The 19,930-nt window shown below is 39.2% G+C and overlaps 1 protein-coding gene across 1 annotated transcript; it reads right to left on the minus strand.

Moving 5' to 3' along the window:
* Window positions 1-15,736: 15,736 nt before the first annotated feature.
* LOC138337822 (uncharacterized) lies at window positions 15,737-19,364 on the minus strand. Its single transcript, XM_069288250.1, has 9 exons — window positions 19,040-19,364; window positions 18,332-18,523; window positions 17,995-18,131; window positions 17,435-17,716; window positions 17,310-17,325; window positions 17,113-17,217; window positions 16,694-17,043; window positions 16,208-16,441; window positions 15,737-16,054 (listed from the first exon to the last, which is right to left on the minus strand). Exons 1-9 carry the CDS (start codon window positions 19,362-19,364, stop codon window positions 15,737-15,739), a joined length of 1,959 nt encoding a protein of 652 aa, XP_069144351.1.
* Between the last annotated feature and the right edge of the window lie 566 nt (window positions 19,365-19,930).

Raw genomic sequence — 19,930 nt, forward strand, 5'->3', positions numbered from 1 at the left:
AGAATGACCCTACCTTAGGCAAGTGGGGATCCCTCATCTAGTAGGGGTTAATACAAGGATTTCATGTCTAGCTATCATTGTCTATGCTATTTAAAGCTATCCCCCACAATAAAATATAATGAACTAAGTCTCCTAAAGAGTACTACTTAGGGTAGGTGGTGGTATGGGACCCAATCTATGCATTGCACAAGTAGGAACTTGAAAGGGGATTCTTGGTGTGTCTTTCTATGCAATGTATGAATGAGTTATTATGCAATCTAAATGAAGTTATGTGACTTAGTATCTAATGTAAAGAAAGAATTTTAAAGTTATGTTGTGTATGATGAAGGTTAAGAATGAAGAATGTGGTGTGCCTAATATAAGGGAATCTTCAAGGAGTAATTGGTGGGAGTAGTTGTATGGGATGCTACTCTCATATTGCACTATGTATAACTTGTGGGTTGCCTTGGAGAAGGGTTCTTATGTGAAATCCTTAAACATATGTTTGTTCCTTAGTGTCTTGATGTTGAGTGTGGGTTTGTTACTCTTGTGAAGTAAGCTTATGGTTGGTATTCATGAGGATCACTTGGGTGTGTTTTGAAAGGATTGTATGGGAGATTTATTCATGTCTTACCTTAGTAAGTCTTAGGATAACCTTGGTTAGGGGAACTTCTAGGTAAATGAGTTCACTGTGAGTTTTGACGAGAAAGGGTTCACTGTAAGTTGAAATGAAAAAGAGTTCACTGTAAGGTTTTCTTGAGTTCACTATAATTTACATCTTTGGTTTAAAATTATGGTAGTTCTACTCATTTTGTTAATGATGATTTATATGTTATTTTACTTATATACTCATGAAGATTTACTCAATTAGCATGAGAGCTTTATTTCTACTTTTGCATAATGTCATACTTAGTACAATCTTTGTAATAACCCTATTCTTTTCTATACCCTATAAGTATAGGTTGGAAGCAAGTGGATGTTTAGAAGCCAAGCTTTGAAGTTGACTCTCTCAAGACTCGGTATGTCCTCTTATATTCGAGGACATAGTCTATGTTTATTTACTTTTTAATTCAGACTTGTATAAGACTTATTGAGTATTTCATTCAATGAAAAGGGTCGCGACCTTTCGATATTGAAGTTGTGTATTTAAGTTGTCTTGTGACGACGAGAATTATCGTTAGTACTTATAAAATATATTCCCTTATTACCATTAATGTCGTGAAAAGTTTTAATTTTGTAGAAACTCCAGCATCCCTCCACAATTGAAAACCATAAAAGCAAATGGGTAAGTGGTAGAGGACTTAAAATTCCTCTCATGGATGACGTAGATCAATAACTTCGCAACATCAATCTCCAACCTGACTACCAAAGTTGCAACCAAGATTCTTCTATCCCAAGTGAGTATGTTATCCGCGCCATGGGGGATAGGCGGTGGCAGACTAAAAGCCAGACGAACCTGGCTTCAAACGTGAGGTTGTCCTTCTTGATAAGGCCTCTGGGGTCCAACACCTAGTCCGCTCCTTCACCATCAATGTAGAGCCGCTATGCAATCCACCTCTTTGTGGACTCTCTAAGTTCTCCACTCCGCTGAAAGTGGCCACTCTTGACCACATCCCACATGTAGTCGAACTCTGGGGTGAGGAGAACCCTATAAACATCAGTGGATCCACCGTATAAGAACCGTCGAATGGAAGAAGAAGAAATGTCCACCTGGCAGCCTCGAATGTGAACATCTATGAGTAGGGGGTCTTTGGCGGGTTCGCTCGGCCTTCCAAAGCACCTCAAATAGACGCTACATATGAAGCGTAGAACTCTCGCGCAATGTCCTCACTATAGGACCCACACCTCCTTGCCATTCGCTCGAGTTGGTTCCTAGTAAAGAAATCATGCACCAAAGGGACTGTGTGTAAGCTCCCTATAAGAACCGGCCTCTCAACTATCAACGTGCGAGTCAACACCCCCTTATCATACAGCAACTTGGCGTCCCTGTATATTTGGTATTGGCCATGTATGCACCACCGGTTGGGCTCATCAGCAACCGGTGATGGGACCTCATATTGGGGTGCCGGAGTAGACTCCGAACACTAGGCCTCATCAGACAAGGAAGTGCGGGCAGGCCCGGCTAGGAGAATGGATTCTTGTGATTCGGAACAGGATGTTGTAGCCTTATTCGACCATGTAGAGTGGTACAAATCTGAACCTGAAGCCTTCTCGGAGCCAGATGCTCCCTCAAAACCCGAGGAAGACCTAGACGGTGTGTCAGTCAGTATGCGCTCCTCATCAGACTGAGAGGCAGTGACTAGTCGGGATCCACCTTATTAGGGATGGCACGAGTGTCTCTAACAACATGTGTAGGGATCCTGGTGCCAAGGGCACGTATTTGGGACCCCGATGTAACAACCCTAAAATGGATAAGATAAGAAATGATTAATGTGTCAAGAATGCCTACTATTAGACTAGGGTTCACACGAATTGATGCGCGTAGAACCAGACCTCAGAACCCTTGCTACAGCCAAGACAACTAACTTAGGGAGTTATTTGAGCTAGAAAAGTTTGGGTCCAACCATGTAGGGCTCTCGAATACTAAGATTTACTTGGAGGAGTCTTTAACGGACTTAAAAAGGGAAAATCTTAGGTTTTGAGGGTCTAGGGGTAAAACGGTATTTTTCAAGGCTAAGGGTCGTACTGTAATTAACTTAAATATTAAACTAACTATTTAATTAAGAAGGTGGAGGGGTAATTTGGGGAGAGAGGGCCGAAATAGGGCTCTTGAAGTGAAGTCTTGCTCTACCCGGGTTCGAACCTAGGTGGAAGCAATGAATTAAATTGTTTTTCATTTAAGTTTGTAAATTAATGTAATTAATTTGTATTTATTAGTTATTACCCGATTTCAAAAAAAAGGAAATCAGATTTTTAATAGCTAATTAAAACCTTATTTGACTAAGTCCTAAACAAGACTCCTAATCCTAAGAAAACTCTTCTCTCCCACGCTCATCTCTCTCTACCTCTCACGTCTCTATCACTCTCACTCACGTTTTTCTCTTACAAATAAGGTACAAAAAAAGTAGGTAAACAAAAGTTCTTCACACTTGAAGAAATCAAAATGAAAATTATAACCGAAAAACAAATCGAACACTAGGCAAAGAGAGGGTTTTTCTGTCAAGTTTGTGTTGAAGCTCTTGTATTTGGACGTGTGTTTGGAGGGGTTCTTTTGGAAGCAAGTCAAGGTTTGAACGTCAAAAAGGTTTGGGTTGTCTTCTCTCTTGGTCCCTTTCCCAAGAGATCCCCTTAAGGTTCAGAATATTCATTCCGAAACTAGGATTGTTCCCCGTTGCATATCCCTGTCACTAGCTCCCATTGAATCATAGCTTGGTTATGTTTGCTGGTAGAAAACTAGGGATAAAACGTTTTTTTCGTGATGATTATGTGTTTATATGTATGTTTGGAATTATGTGACTTATGTTTATGTTTCCGAAAATGTAACTACGTGTGTATGTGTGTGTTGCCATGGCTAATGTTCATGGTTTTTAAGACTTGGAATGCCATGATAGTTCTTTCTATTTCATTTACACATGTTGATATAAATGTGATATTCATATGAGTTTAAATGTGGCTGATTTAAGGATAATCTCTTAGCTAAACGAATTAATGAAAAAACACATAAAATGATCTAAATGCACTACAAAAGTCCCTTAAAAACTAAGGTGTAACTTGATGAAAGGATGCTGAGAAATTAAAAGAAAATTTCTCGCTTCTAGTGATGAATTTCGGTCAGCAAAAAGGGTTCAAAATGTTGGAAAAATGAATCAAAACAAGTGAGGTCATGGAGTATTGAACCCGTGACCTCACCATGTTAAAAAACATGAAAATAAAGAAGTAAAAACAAGTGGTGAAGGGGATTCGAACCATGGTATGGGCTGGAAAATGTAACTTAAAAGATAAAATAAGAAATGAGAGGAGTGGGATTCTAACCCACCACCTCTCAATCAGATTTAAGGAAGAGTAAAAAAAAGTGAGGCGTGGGAATCGAACCCACGACCTCTAGGAAGTGAAGGAGAGTAAAAAAAATAAAATAAAAGTAATGTGAGGCCTGGGAATCGAACCCACAACCTCTAGGAAGTGAAGGAGAGTAAAAGGAAATGAAATAAACGTGATGTGAGGTGTGGGAATCGAACCCACGACCCGCAAGGCAGATTCTATGAGAAAATTAAAAGAAATTAAAAAGTGGTCGTGGGGGTTTGAACCCACAACCCCTCGGGCAAAGGAGAGAAATTTTAAGGCAATGAAAATAAAAAAGTAAATGAGGTTGTGAGGGTTCGATCCCACATCATCTTAGTTCCATTAAGCGAAAATTGAAGAGAGAAATTAAGGGGAAAATAAAATGAATGCATTGGGGCTCACACTTGGGTCCCCAAGCTGTATGGATCAAACCAAAATGAATAAAAAAAATTTAAGGGTTTTTCAAGAGATTTGAAAACCGGGTTCCCTTGACCAAATTCCATATAGATGCATAAGTCATACGTTAGTTAAATCTTCAAGAATAATGTTGCCCTCTTAGATCTAAATCGAGATCTTTCCATACATACAAGATGCATGAGTATCGTACCACATAATCTTAGGAAGATATGAATCACTTAAACGAACTATAACTGAATTCACATGGCTTGTATGTATAGACACATAAGTCTTGTATACGTCTAAATAAGTGAACCTAAGATGTACGCAATGAAATGATGAAATGAACAAAGAAATGATGAAATGAAAAATGAAATGATGAAACCGTAGAAGGGTTAAGTAATAGTGTGACACACACTTATTGGCCAAGTGCATTGGCATTTGATGAAATGAACAATGAAATGATCAAATGAACAACTAAATGATGAAATGAACAATGAAATGATGAAACCCTAGAAGGGTTAAGTAAGAGCGTGGAACACACTAAATGGTCAAGTGCATTGGCATATGATGAAATGAACATTCACGTAAAATGGGGTGAGTAATTATGAAGAGAAAATGTGCTAATGTTAATGAATGTGGTAAGAACATTATATGCGGCTAATGTAAAAGATGAGAGCAATCTTAAATGATCCTAAGTAAATGTTACCAAAACGTAGTCACCTATGAGAGTATAAAGTTAATGAAGAGATCAGTCTCTATGAACACTCTAATCAAAGTATTGAGATTAACAAAGTAAATACTGATGATGAGATGAGAAATCATCTACTGATCTATGATGTCCTCATACTAGAAGCCAACTTCTATGACATATGAGAGCACCAATAGACTAGCTATGAGAGGTTATGCCTTCTTTTGAGAAGGGCGGAGGTTCACATAAATCTCATGAGATGAGATTGTCTGGCATGCCGAGTGTGGGTGTTCTGTCCTAGTCTTCGAACCTATACTACTAATATAAGGATCTAGCGGGGTTCAATTCCCATGTACGCTAGCATGTTTTGGGTCACTTTGGCCGGTGATTCCACCTCTTTTCGGTGTGGGGTTTCATGACACTTGATTTCATGATGCTCACATGATCTATGTTGGTTTAAGTTAATGTTCCCAATGAGTGAATGAGGCCAGCCTCAAATGATGCACATAATGAAAGGAAAGATACCAAAGGAAATATGATAGGATAATCAAGAGGTGAGTTATACTCAAGTAATGACATTATGTCATTCTTGGTCATTGTACAACGAACCCGATGAAATTCTTAAACTACATCCTAGGTATAGCTGGTGTTTACACTTGTGCCTGAATGAAATGAAATGAAGTACATATGAATGAATGAAGCAGACTTTGTGTTTGCTAAAATAGACTCCCTAGTTGAGGTCCCATATGTTGAGCCCTCATATTAGGAAGTCTTAATGTCAAGTCTACGATTCCAAGATCTCATGGCATACGAATAAAATATATGAACAACGTTATGTGTTATATGAATTATGATATGTGCTATGTGTACGATGTTGTGTGTTGTGTGCAAAATGTTAAGTATGATGGTGCATGTAATTCATCTGCACATGGTAGGCCCTCATTCTTTAGAGGATGCTTGACCATTTGCATTCTATCTTAGTTGTAGGATTGAGCTAGTGCAGTATGTTCCACTAGCATTCCTATCCTGTTTTTCTTTCAAACACTGTATTGGTGCCATTTTGGCAAGTACATCTTTATCGTTATACTAAACTTTTTCTTTCTTTTGATGATCATAATGTTAGAAGGTTGATGAAGACAATTGCGTATGCAGTAGAATGTTTAGTAAGCATGCTAAGAAACAAAAAGTTTCAAATTTTCCGCTCAAATTAACCTAGAGGAAGTAAGAATGATGTAAGTAGGCTTGTTTGCGACCTCTAAGAGGTCAACGACGCCGGTCTCGTCTGGGGTCTAGACTTCAGTCGTGACACTCACTCATCCTCGGACTAGCCAATAAGCTACGGGTGGTGCCACAAACTTGGACGTCCACCTTTTGTAGACAATATCCGGTTTGGAGGCCGTGAGTAACTAAAAAGGAAGTTGTTAATTTCATTTTTATCAACCTACACAATCAATATAATCGACACAGAACTTGGCTATACTGAACACAAGTTTATTGCAGAATTTTAGAATTGGGAGACTAGCACTATCGACGGCCCATCAATGAAATGACGGTCCGTCAATAGTGTCCGTCGGTGGACACTTAGCCAAATTTGAGAAGTAAACTAACACATAACATTCAGTTGGAAATGACGGATGTGGAGAATGGCCTATCGATCAATCTACAGACCGTAGTCCACTTCCATCATTCCACAGTTACCCAGAGTCAAGAGTTGACCATGGACGGACCATCGACGGACCCCATCGACGGTCCGTCTATCAACCGACGGTCCATAGACGGGGTCTCGTTCCGTTGGTCAGAGACATGATTTTAAGACTAGGTTTTACCCCATAAATGGAAAATTGAAAGCATAACACTAGAACACCCAACATACAATAACCAGCATAAGACCAATTCGTCATACCTAGGGCTTCGATGTTTAAAATTTCAAATATGGATTCTAAGACACTATCAATCCCTAAGTCGGAAAAACAAAAAAATAATGAGCACAGCGAATTTATACAGATTCCACCCAACCCATTAACTTTCTATCATTATAAGGGACATACAACCTAATTTTTAACAAGATTAACATGCAAATTAGTCCTTAAGTCAAGACCCACAGGAAATCTATTTGTTTCCACAATCAAGTGAACGAGAATTCATTGAGCAAAGGGAAATGAAATACAGTAATTTGTAGTGGGGTGAAATGTGTTGATGATCTTGTAGCACCAACCTACGTGCCCCCCTTAAAACACCGACCGGAGAAACAATTGAAATGGAAGAGAAAATGGGGAGGTTAGGGTTTGGAAAATTCTTGGAGTTTGGGAGGTTTAGAAATATGAAGAAAAAGGAAGTGAGTGACTGTGGGAGTTAATAGGGAATTAAGGGAATAAGGGAAGAAAAAAGTTTAGGAGAATTTGAAAAGATGTGGGAGGGTAAATGAATAGTCATTTTTGTTATATAGTCTGCCGGGTCGGTCTAGTCACTCATATTTATGAACAGACAGTACCCTGTCAACGTTCATAAGTGAGTAGACGGTCCGTCGACTTGTCCATCGATTGTTCCCTAACTTAGACAAAATTATAAAACATACCTGGGATCTACGGACACCATCGACGGTCCGTCGATGAAATTTAGACCTGTCAGTTAGTCTGTAGATCTGTGCACCAAACCCATTTCTGCATAATTCTTGTGGCATTGTCCTTCCACATAGAATACCCATTAAGACATTCTTTTGTGTTTTCTAGACAATTTAAGACATTGTCCTTCAAACAACAGAATGCAATTATTCCTACAAAGAAAAGAAAAAGCTATTGTTGGCTAGAGGATACAAATTGGGTTGCCTCCCAAGAAGCTCTTGATATAACGTCACTGGCACAAAGCAAGATCCTTGATTACACAGACTTCATCAAGGTGATATGCCTCAACCACTTCAAGGGCACTCTCTGCATGCCCTAGATAGATCTTGATTCTTTGCCCATTTATCGTGAACCTTGCACCCTCCTTGTTCTCCAACTCAACCGCTTTATGTGGGAAAACTTTAATAATCAAGAATGGACCAGTCCATTTGGACTTGAGTTTGCCTTAAAACAAGCGCAACCTAGAGTTAAATAGAAGCACCAAATTTCCAACTATAAATTCGTGATTCTAAATCTTTTGGTCATGGTACTTCTTCATATTTTATTTGTAGAGGGCTGAACTTTCATATGGTTTTAGGAGAAACTCATCAAGATCGTCCAACCCTTTAAGTCTCTGTTCCACTACTTCATTCTAATCCATCTTCAGTTTCTTCATTGTCCACATGCCCTTGTGCTCTAACTCAACAGGGAAGTGACAAGCCTTTCCATATACAAGTTGGTAGGGATATATACCTAGGGAGGTCTTATATGCAGTCTAGTAAGCCTAGAGAGAATCATCAAACCTCCTTGACCAATCTGTTCTATTATCATTCACCATTTTCGACAGGATTTGCTTGATTTCTCTGTCGGACGCCTCAACTTGTCCACTAGTTTGTGGATGGTACGGAGTGGCTACATTGTGGCAAACCCCATATTTCTCTAATATTCCTTTGAACAACTTGTTGAAAAATTTTAACCCCCCCCCCTCCATCAATAATAATGTCCCTAGGTGTGCCAAATCTGGAAAAGATACTTTTTTCAAGAACGCAATGACACTCTTCCCTTCATTGTTGGAAAAGGCTATGGCTTCCGCCCATTTTGACACATAATCCACCGCCACAAGAATATATTTCATCAAATGAGAACTCACAAACGGTACCATAATATCAATGCCCCATACATCAAATAACTCGATCACTAGAATGGAATTTAAATGGAGCTCTTGCCTCTTTGAAATGCCTCCATCTCTTTTGCACCTATCACATGTCTTGGCGAACTCACGAGCATCTTTGTGGATGGTTGGCCAATAGTACCCACACTGCAAAATCTTATAGGAAGTCCGGATACCACTATAATTTCTACCCACAGGCGAGGAATGGCATGCCTCCAAAACACTTAGCATCTCAACTTCCAGGGCACATCGGCGAATAAGCCCATCATCACAACTCCGATATAAATACGGCTCATCCCAAAAGAACTTTTTCATATCTTGCATAAACTTTTTCCTCTAATGGAAGGACAAGTCTAACGGGACTATATCACTAGCCAAATAATTCGCAAAATCACCAAACCACGGAATCAAGTCATGAGAAGCAGCCAATACATGCTCATCAGGGAAGGTATCATCAGTTTCAATCTTTTCACCCAACTCTTACATGTCTTTAACCTCTACAGTTGACAAGTGATCGACAACTTGATTTTCGATCCCTTTTCTATCTTTCACCTAAAAACCAAACCCTTCCAATAGTAGCACTCATCTAATCAATCTTGGTTTCACGTCCTTCTTTTCCATCAAATACCTCAAAGTGGTGCCAAGCAAATAAGAGTGAAATTTTTCGACAGAAAATACCACCGCAAGAAGCTTTTGCTCAGTCATAGTGTAGTTCTTTTGTGCTTTATTTAGGGCCTTACTAGCATAGTATATGGGGTGAAGGATTTTATCACTTTTTTGTCCCAATACCACATCAAGAGAAACCCTACTAGCATCACACATCACCTCAAATGGCTTACTTCAATCTGGGGAAATAATTATGGGCGCAGACACAAACTTCTCCTTCAACTCTCCAAATGCCTTCAGACAACATTCATTAAAATTAAACTTACATTCCTTCTCAATTAACTTGCACAGAGAATGTGGAATTTTTTAAAAATCCTTAATAAACCTCTGGTAGAAGCCCGCATGCCGAATAAAACTTCTCACACCTTTTACAGAGATGTGTGGAGGAAATCTCTCTATAAGTTCAACTTTGGCTTGATCAACCTCTCTCCCCTTCTATGGGATGTGATGGCCTAATACAATACCCTCTTTCACCATGAAGTGACATTTTTCCTTATTTAGCACAAGGTTGCAATCTTCACATCTATTTAGAACCTCCGCCAAGTGATTCAAAGAACCCTCAAAAGAGTCACCAACAACTGAATAGTCATCCATAAATACCTCAAGAGTGTCCTTCACTATATAGGAGAATATCAACATCATACATCTCTGAAGAGTATCAGGTGTATTACACAGCTCAAAAGGCATCCTCTTGAATGTGAATTTAATATAAGGGCAAGCAAAGGTGGTTTTCTCATGATCCTCCAGTGCAATTTAGATTTTATTGTAACATGAATAACCATCAAGAAAACAGTACCACCCTTTTCCTGTAATCTTATTTAACATCTGATCCATGAAGGGCATAGTAAAATGGTCCTTCTCAGTCCATGGCCTCATTGGAACAAGCTCATTCTTATCATTAGGGACAATTGTCATTTCCCCCCTTTCTAAACACACACTGAATAGGGCATACCCAACTACTATCTACGATAGGATATATGACTCTGGCATTCAACCACTTAATAATCTCATTCTTAACTACCTTTTTCATAGGTGGATTCAAACATCTTTGGTGCTCAATACTTGTCTTGTGGTCGGGCATGAGTTGGATTTTGTGTGAACAAATACCGGCTGAGATCCCAATAATGTCTGCAATAGTCCGACCAATGGCTCGTTTGAACCTGTTTAACACTTCTACCAGACATTATACTTGTTTCACATTTAAATTTGATGCAACGATCACCGACAAAGTGTCATCTTTTCCCAAGAATACATACCTCAGATTAGGTGGTAAAACCTTAAGCTCTAATTTTGGGTCCTCCTCAATAGACGGTTTTGTGGGTGGAGATTCGTGATGCTTTATATCTAACTCCACTTTCATTGGTTTAAACCAAAATTCACCTTGATAAAGTGCCGCAACCAATGACCCATATTCTTCAATACCATCACTCTCAAAATTCATGATCACTGCCGCTAGTGCCTCAGAACCAATGCGCTCTTTGATTTGTACCTCAGACGTATTCTTAACCTTGTAGGATATAGAAGATAACGTTTGGAACTCACCACTCTACTTCATGGAATTACAAATGTTGAATGTTTCTTCTTCACTATTTCACCTAAACTTCATCTGTCGTTTTTCCATGTCAACCAAGGCGCGATCTGTAGCAAGGAGAGGCCTCCTAAGAATAATAGGCATATCAAAATCCACCTCACAATTAAGAATCACAAAATTGGCCAGAAATATTGTCACGACCAGAATTTAGACCCCAGACGAGACCGGCGTCGTTGACCTCTCATAGATCAAAGACAAGCCTACTTACGTCATTCTTACTTTACATAGGTTAATTTTTGTGGAAAATTTGAAACTTTTTGTTTCTTAACATACTTATAAAAACATTCTCATTAAAACATTATTGTTCACCATCAACCATCTAACATTAAGAGATAAGCAACTGAAAGAAATAGTTCAATTCTTATTAAGTGTATAATTGCCAAAATGGAACCAATACATAGTCTGGATAAAAACACAAAAGAAACGCTAGTGGAACATGTTTCACTACCTCAAATCTAAAAAAAAGCTAGAATATAAAACAATATCATCCTCGAAAGCATGAGGACCTACCAAAACCGAATGAATGCTGAACGTCTGGATAACTGCAGCAATAATCCTCTAGCTCTATCGTCCACCTGTGCCTGCACCTAAAATAATAGAGTTTGTAAAGGGTTAGTATACACTTGTAATAAGTATGGGTATATTCAAGCACACACCAAGGACATGCATGAGAAATAATAGCTCTTTCCTAAACATGATTTGGAAGTCAAGTCAGTGGACTTGCCAAATTGAGATTAGGAAAGTTTCCAAATTTGGATGAGCAAAGTCAATGAGCTTTCCAATTTGAATAAGGAAAGTCAAAGAGATTTCCAGATTTGGAATAGGAAAGTTATGCCATGAGAATAAGATACATCATCATACTTTTAACATTTGCACACAGCACATAACATGTACATATAGCACATATCAATAGCATACATCACATTTTACATGTAGCAAATAACTTCTTTAATATCATTCATTCATATGCCACGAGACCTTGGAATCGTGGACTTAGCATCAAGACATCCAAGAAATGAGGGCTCAACAGAAGGGACCTCAACTAGGGTGTCTTCATTAGCAAACACAAAATCTTCTTCGTTCATTCATACGTACTCCATTTCATTTCATTCATAGGCAAATGTAAACACCAGCTATAACTAGGATGTAGTTCATGAATTTCATTAGGTTCGTTGTGCAATGACCAAGAATGACCTAATGTCATTACTTGAATCTAACTCACCTTTTAACTATCCTATCCTAACACCTTTGGTATCATTCATTTCATTATGTGCATCATTTGACGCTGGTCTCATTCATTCATTGGGAACTTTAACTTTAACCTACATAGATCATGTGAGCATCATGAAATTCAGTTTCTCCCTCACACCGAAAACAGGTGGAATCACCGGCCAAAGTTATCCATATCATACTAGCGTACATGGGTATTTAACCTTGCTAGATCACTATATTGGTTGTATAGGTTCAAAGACGAGGAGAAATAAGGAGACGCATACACGGCAAGCCGGACAGTCTCATCTCAAGAGAGTTACCTAAACCTCCGTCCTTCCCAAAATAAGGCATCACCACTTGTATCCAACATATTGGTGCTAAGTATAAAGTTCCATTCCATTCATCTCATGCGTCATGGAAGCTGGATTCTAGTATGAGGAAATCATAGCTCATTAGATGATTTCTCATCTCATCATAAGAATTAAGGGTGTTAAGCTCAATACTTTCATTAGATTTTTCATAGAGACTGGTCTCTTCATTATCTTACACTCTCATAGGTGAGTATGTTTTGGTAACATTTACTTAGGATCATTTGAGATTGCTCTCATCATTTACATTAGCCTCATACCATGTTGTCACCACATATATTACCATTATCACCTTTGCTTTTCATAGTTACTCACCTCTTTTAACGTAAATGTTCATTTCATAATATGTCAATGTGTCTGGCTATTCAGTGTGTTTCACAGCCTTACTTAACCCTTATAGGGTTTCATCATTTCATTGATCATTTCCTCATTTCGTTGTTCATATCATCTTATGCCAAGGCACTTGTCATTTCAGTGTATCTTACACTCATACTTAACCCTTCTAGTGTTCATAATTTCATTACATACATCTTAGGTTTACTTACTTTTGAACGTATGCTAGATGTATGAGTCTATACACAGAAGCCATGGGGCTTCATTCATAGTTCGTTATGTGATTCATACAGTCCTAAGATTATGTAGTACAAGACTTATGTATCTTGTATATATGTCAAGATCTTTATTTCGACCTAAGTAGGTGATGTTATTCTTGGATATTTCCTTAACGTATGACTAATGTATCAATACGGAATTTCAGGAAAGTAAACCCAAGTTCGAATCACTTGGATAACATTTACATTTTTCATTGATTTTATTTTTGATCCCCATTATATTAGGACTCTAGATTGAACCCCATCATTAAAATTGTATCTTTAGTTTTCTACTTGGTTTTTCTCTTAGGTTGGCCGAGGGGTTTTGGGTTCGAACCCCCACAACCCCGTTTTATTTTTCATTATCATCTTGTTGCCCAATTTCGCCTAAACCAAGAGGTTGTGGGATCAAAGCCCCATAGCCTCTTTTATTTATTCTTAATTTTCTGTGGGAATTGGGAGGTTGTGGGTTCGAACCCCCACAGCCTCCTTATTTAAGTTTTAATTTTGCTAGGGGCTGTGAGGTTGTGGGTTTGATTCCCACACCTCACTTTATTTATTTAATCAATTTTGTCTTCTTCTTTCAAGCCTTGAGGTCGTGGGTTCGATTCCCACACCTCACATTCTCATTTCTTTAATTTAACTTCTTCACTCGCTGCCTGGAGGTCGTGGGTTCGATTCCCACACCTCCCATTTATTTATTTTAATTCTTGGTCTCTTCTTCCTAAACAATCAAACAAGTTTCGATTCCCACAGCCCCCTTTCTTTTTCTTTTTTCGCGAATTCCAGTATCCAAAGGGTGAGGTCACAGGTTTGAATCCTGGTCGCCTGACCTCTTTAAAATATATTAAATTTCCAGATTTCCAACCTTCTTTTTGAACGAAATTAAGGTACAATAAGCCGGATATTTGTTCATTATTTTTAGCTTCCTTTCATCAACATTTTCATGTTAGTTCTTACGGCGTATTCATATAGAATTTTAACACATCTTTAGGCGCATCTTTCATGAGTTTATTTGTCTAAAAGATTTGTCACTAAATCAGCCACATTTTCTTAAATGAACATCACAATTTTTCATGGATTTATGCACATAAAAAAACGACAACTTCATTAAATTTTGAGCATCAAGACGAGACCCATGACAAAGGAACATACTTGTACACACTTGCACATAACTTCGCATACACATTGATTGTAATTTTCATGATTTCACGTACATAAACATATTCACATTCAACACAAAAAAAATCGCACATACCCAAACCTACCAGCAAACATATCCAACCTACGAATCATTGGGAGCTAGTGACAGGAACATGCAACGGGGAAAACAATCCTAGTTTTCGGACTGAATGACTGAATCGTAAGGGGTCTCTTCGAAAAGGGACCAAGAGGGAAGGAAACCATACCTTATTTGATTGTTCAAGATTTGAAGTTTCTGCCCAAAACCCTCTCCAAAATCAGTTCAAGCTTCCTTAACGTCCACACCACTCGACGGACAACTTATCTTTGCCTTAACATTTTTTGTTACATTGTTTTTCTTAAAATTTCGTGTGAGTTCTTCAAGTGTGAAGAACTCTTAATATTATTTCTGTTCTTTAAGTTGTTTTGGAAGAAACCAACGTGAGAGAGATGATGAAACATGAGAGAGAGATCGTGAGAGAGTAGTCTAATATTAGGAGTTTTAGTTTGGGAATTAGTCAAACTAGGACTCCTTATTAATTTAATTAAAAACCTGATTATATTATCTTAGTGAAAGGACCAATATGCCCTTAAAATCAGATTATAAAACCTAATTAAATCACCAATATGTTGCTTCAATTGAGGCTCAAACTCAGGTGGAGTGACCCTTGCAAAATGGACCATTTCGGGTCAACCCGAGCCTAATTCATTTTTTAATTAAATTAAGTAATTAATTAATCAATTGCTTAGGGTAACTATGATATTACCCTTGGTCTGGAAAAGACCATTTTACCCCTGGACCCTCAAAACTTAAAATTTCCTCTATTAAGTATGACAAAGACTTTCAATTAAATCTTCATTTTCGAGAGCCCTGCATGGTTGGTTCCATCCTTTATAAGCTCAAATAACTCCCCAAGTTAGTTGCCATGCCCGTAGTAAGGGTTCTGAGGACTGGTATTACGCGTATCAATCGGTGTGAACCCTAGATCTAATTGCAAGCATTCTTGACACCTTAAGCATTTATCTTATTCATTTTTTTAGGGTTGTTACCTTATCCCCCCCCCAGGAACATTCGTCTTCGAAACCACTACACATTGTAATGCCAATCAGATCATAACATAATCACTATGCGTAGTCATGCAATAACAACAAAATACACAGAGATAAGGAAACATAGACTTAAGAGTAGGAAGTCTAACCTCAAGAGCTGAAAAGATGAGGGTAGAGGGATCTCATGTCGGCCTTAGCCTCCCATATAGCACCATAAACAAGATGATTCTCCACAATACCTTCACTGTGCAATCTCCTTGTTCCTCAGCCGCTTGACCTGTCTGTCCAAGATCTCAATAGGTACCTCCTCATAAGACAAGTATTCATCAACCCCCAAACCTTCCACAGGTATAATCGATGTTGGATCACCTAGGCACTTCTTCAACATAGAGACATGAAAGACTGGATGGACAGAAGCTAGATCCACAAGCAATGCGAACTCATATTCCACCTCACCCACACGTTGTACGATCACATATGGCCCAACATGCCTCGAACTCAGCTTCCCTTTTCTACCAAATCTCATCACCCCTTTCATAGGTGATATCTTCAAGTAAACCTAGTCATCAACATCCAATTCTAAGGGTCACTTTATTTTGTCTGCTTATGACTTCTACCGGCTGTAAGTAGTAGCCAACCTGTCCCGAATCACTTTGACCTTCTCTAAGGCCTCATGAATGATCCCTGGACCCAAAATGGATGACTCTCAAACCTCAAACCACCCAACAGGAGATCTACACCTCCTACCATATAGTGCCTCAAATGGTGTCATCCCAATGTTGGAGTGATAGCTATTATTATACGAGAACTCTATCAAAGGCAGATGCTCATCCCAGCTACCTTTGAAGTCAATTTCACATGCCTTTAACATTTCCTCCAATGTCTGAATGGTGCACTCTACCTGCCCATTAGGTTGAGGATGAAAGGCGGTACTTGCGTGCTGAAGCTTTTATGGAAAGATCTACAAAAATGTGAAGTAAACTGAGCTCATCTATCTGAAATGATAGGCAAAGGAATCACATGCCACCTCACAATCTCATCAATTTAAAGTCTCGCATAATACTCGGGTTTGTAGATAAACTTCACAGGGATAAAGTGAGCAGACTTAGTCAACCTGTCCATAATAATCTTTATGGAGTCATAGTGCCTCCTAGTCCTCGTAAGACCAACCACAAAGTCTATATTGATGTCTTCCAACTTCCAAGTTGGATATCAGACCACCAGGCTTAAGATGCTCTGCTTTAACCTGCTGACAATTACAACACTTAGCCACATATTCTGCAATGTCCTTCTTCATGACATCCCACCAATAGATCTGCTTAAGATCATGATACATCTTGGTGGAACCTGGATATATGGAATATCTTGAACCATCGGCCTCTGTCACAACTTTGGTCCGCAAATCATCCACATCTGGTACACACAGCCTGTCCTGATACCTAAGTATACCATCACCTTCCAATGCGAAAGACTCATTCATTTTTAACAACACTGAGTCATTCAGCTCCATCAACACAGGATCAAGATGCTGACCCTTTTTTACTTCAACTACCAAGGATGATTCAGAACTAGGATGAACTTAAACACCCCCATTAGTAGAGTCAACTAATTGCACACCTAGTCTTTGTACTTTTTTTGCCAACTCCTTCTTATAGTCCTCAACGCGGGTTGTACTCCCCATGCTCATCCCGCTCAAAGAATCGGCTACAACATTATCCTTACCTGGATGGTAGTGCACATTTATGCCATAATCCTTTAACAGCTCTAACCATCACTGCTGATGTAGATTCAACTCCCTCTGTGTGAACACGTACTGGAGACTCTTATGACCTGTGAACACATCCACATGCACTCCATACAGATAATGTCTCCACAACTTTAGTGCAAACACCACAGCTGCCAACTCTCATTCATGAGTGAGATAATTCTTCTTATGAACCTTGAGCTGTCTGGAAGCATAGTCTATCACCTTACCAGCCTGCATAAAAACACAACCCAAACCAACCCTAGATGCATCACAATAGACAGTGTAATTCTCACCACACTTAGGTAGAGTAAGCACCAACGCTGAAGTGAGTATGTCCTTGAGCTCCTGGAAACTCTTTTCACAAGTCTCCGTCCATTCAAACTTGGACGTCTTCTTCGTCAAAGTTGTCAGTGGGCAGCAATAGAAGAAAAGCCCTCCACAAACCTCCGGTAGTAACCAGCCAATCCCACAAAGCTACAGATGTCAGTAGGAGTAAGGGGCTTTGGTCAGTTCTTAAGAGCTTCGGTCTTCCTGGAGTCCACCTATACACCTTGATCAGACACAACATGACCCAAGAAGGTCACTGATCTCAGCAAGAATTCACACTTGCTGAATTTGGCATACAACTGATGTCGTCTAAGTACCTTTAAGGTTAGTCTCAAATGTTGTTCATGCTCTTCCTTGGTCTTAGAGTAGATTATAATGTCATCAATTAATAATATGACGAAAAAGTAAAGATATTCACAAAATACCCTATTCATGAGATATATAAACGCAGCAGGTGCATTCGTGAGACCAAATGACATGACTAGAAACTCATAGTGACCATAGTGCATACGAAAGGTTGTCTTTGGGATATCTCCATCCCTAACCCTAAGATAATTGTACCCTGAACGAAGATCAATTTTTGAAAAGAAACTAGACCCTTGGAGTTGGTCAAACAAGTCATCTATTTTGGGAAGTGGATGCTTGTTCTTGATAGTGACTTTAATGAGCTGCCGATAATGGATACACATTCTAAGGGTCCCATCTTTCTTCTTTACAAACAACACTAGAGCGCCCAAGGGGTTATTCTCGACTGAATGAAACCCTTATCAGTGAGGTCTTTAGACTGCAGCTTCAACTCTTTGAGTTCTGGTGGAGTCATTATATAAGGAGGAATTGAGATTGGTCTAGTATCGGGTTCTAAATCGATGTCAAAGTCAATCTCTCGAAGGGGAGAGACTCCACGCAAATCTTCAAGAAGCACATCTAGGAAGTCATTCACTACAGGCACTGAGTCTATGGAAGGAATGTCATGATCTAAATCATTAACACTCACAAGATGACATAGTAACCTCCCGGACATCATTTTATTGGCCTTAAGATTTGAAATCAATGGATAAGGAAGACTCGAATTGTACCCCTCCCAGACTAAATCTTCTTCATTAGGGAAGTGAATCTCACCACTCTACTATGAAAATCCAAGCAAGCATAACAACACTAAATCCAGTCCATGCCAGGAATAACATAAAAAATCATGCATGGGTAACTCAACCAAGTTTGCACACATAGTCTTACCACTTACAACTTTTAGGCAGTCCTTGTATACTCTACAAGTTCTTACATTTTCTCCTAAAGGTGTACTAACCACTATAAGATCATGCAGAACTTCAGCCAATATCTCAAAAGTGAGAGCAAGTAAAGGAGTTACAAAGGAAAGCGTAGACCCTGGCTCAAGTAAAGCATAAACAGAAGTTTTAAATACTTGCAACATACCTATGACCACATCAGCGGACTTATCCTTCTACTCCCTACCCTTCAGGTCATAGAACTTGTTCCTCATAGGAGGCTCGGCTGCTGCTGCACCCTGTGTTTTTGGCCTAGGCTGAGTATTATCTTCAGCCTGACCTGTGTTCTTTAGGCAGTCTCTAACCGTGTGCCCACACTTACCACAATCGAAGAAGGCATTAGTGCCCTGTCTACACTCTCCGCTATGATCTTGGACACACATAACACAATTCTTCTTAGGACGTTGCATCTCACCTCCATTGCCCTTCTTGGGATCAGGTCTACCTCCTTTAGGTGTTGTACTCCTCTGAGAGTTAGATTTCCCAGAACTCTGTTGCCCATCCTTGAACATGGGCTGCTCACGGACTCAATAATTGTTTTTGTGGCCTCCATGGTTGGCTCATTCCTGATGTTGAGGCCTAGCCCTCTGAACATCATGAACACATCTCTTCTTGCGGCTGTCCTCTACCTGCAGGACATGCACCATTAACTTTTAAAGGTCCATATTATCATGGAGCATCGCAGACTAACACTCCTCCTCCACATCTCTGTTGATTCTCGTGAGGAACCTGCTCATCTCATCCCTGCTGTTCGAAACCAGGGAGGTACCATACCTGAATAATTTCAACAAGTCTCAGTACTCTCCTCCTTCTTGCTACTAAATACTAAGGAAAATAACATACCTTTATAGTTTAACAAACTTAAGAGAATACTCCTTGACGGTCATAGAGCCTTGCTTAAGGTTGATGTACTCCTCAATCTTGGCTTCCCTCATCTCTATGGGAAGAATCTCTCTAAAAATGATGTATTGAACAGCTCTCAAGTGACTGGCACTCCACCAAAAACTCGTCTATATTGCCACATCTTGCACCAAGTCTGTGCAACATCCTTGAGCTGATAAGAAGCCAGTTCAACTTT

Source organism: Solanum lycopersicum, chromosome 8 (assembly GCF_036512215.1).
Source record: "Solanum lycopersicum chromosome 8, SLM_r2.1".
In the NCBI taxonomy this organism is placed as follows: Eukaryota; Viridiplantae; Streptophyta; class Magnoliopsida; order Solanales; family Solanaceae; genus Solanum; species Solanum lycopersicum.

What these genes read in the sequence shown, in the direction of transcription:
- LOC138337822 (XM_069288250.1), bottom strand. Translation starts at nt 19,364, where the DNA reads ATGTTCAAGGATGGGCAACAGAGTTCTGGGAAATCTAACTCTCAGAGG. An exon ending in TAAAGACCTCACTGATAAGG is followed by an intron (nt 18,132 to 18,331) that starts GTTTCATTCAGT and finishes ATCTTCGTTCAG; the next exon opens with GGTACAATTATCTTAGGGTT. An exon ending in GTCTGATATCCAACTTGGAA is followed by an intron (nt 16,442 to 16,693) that starts GTTGGAAGACAT and finishes TTTCCATAAAAG; the next exon opens with CTTCAGCACGCAAGTACCGC.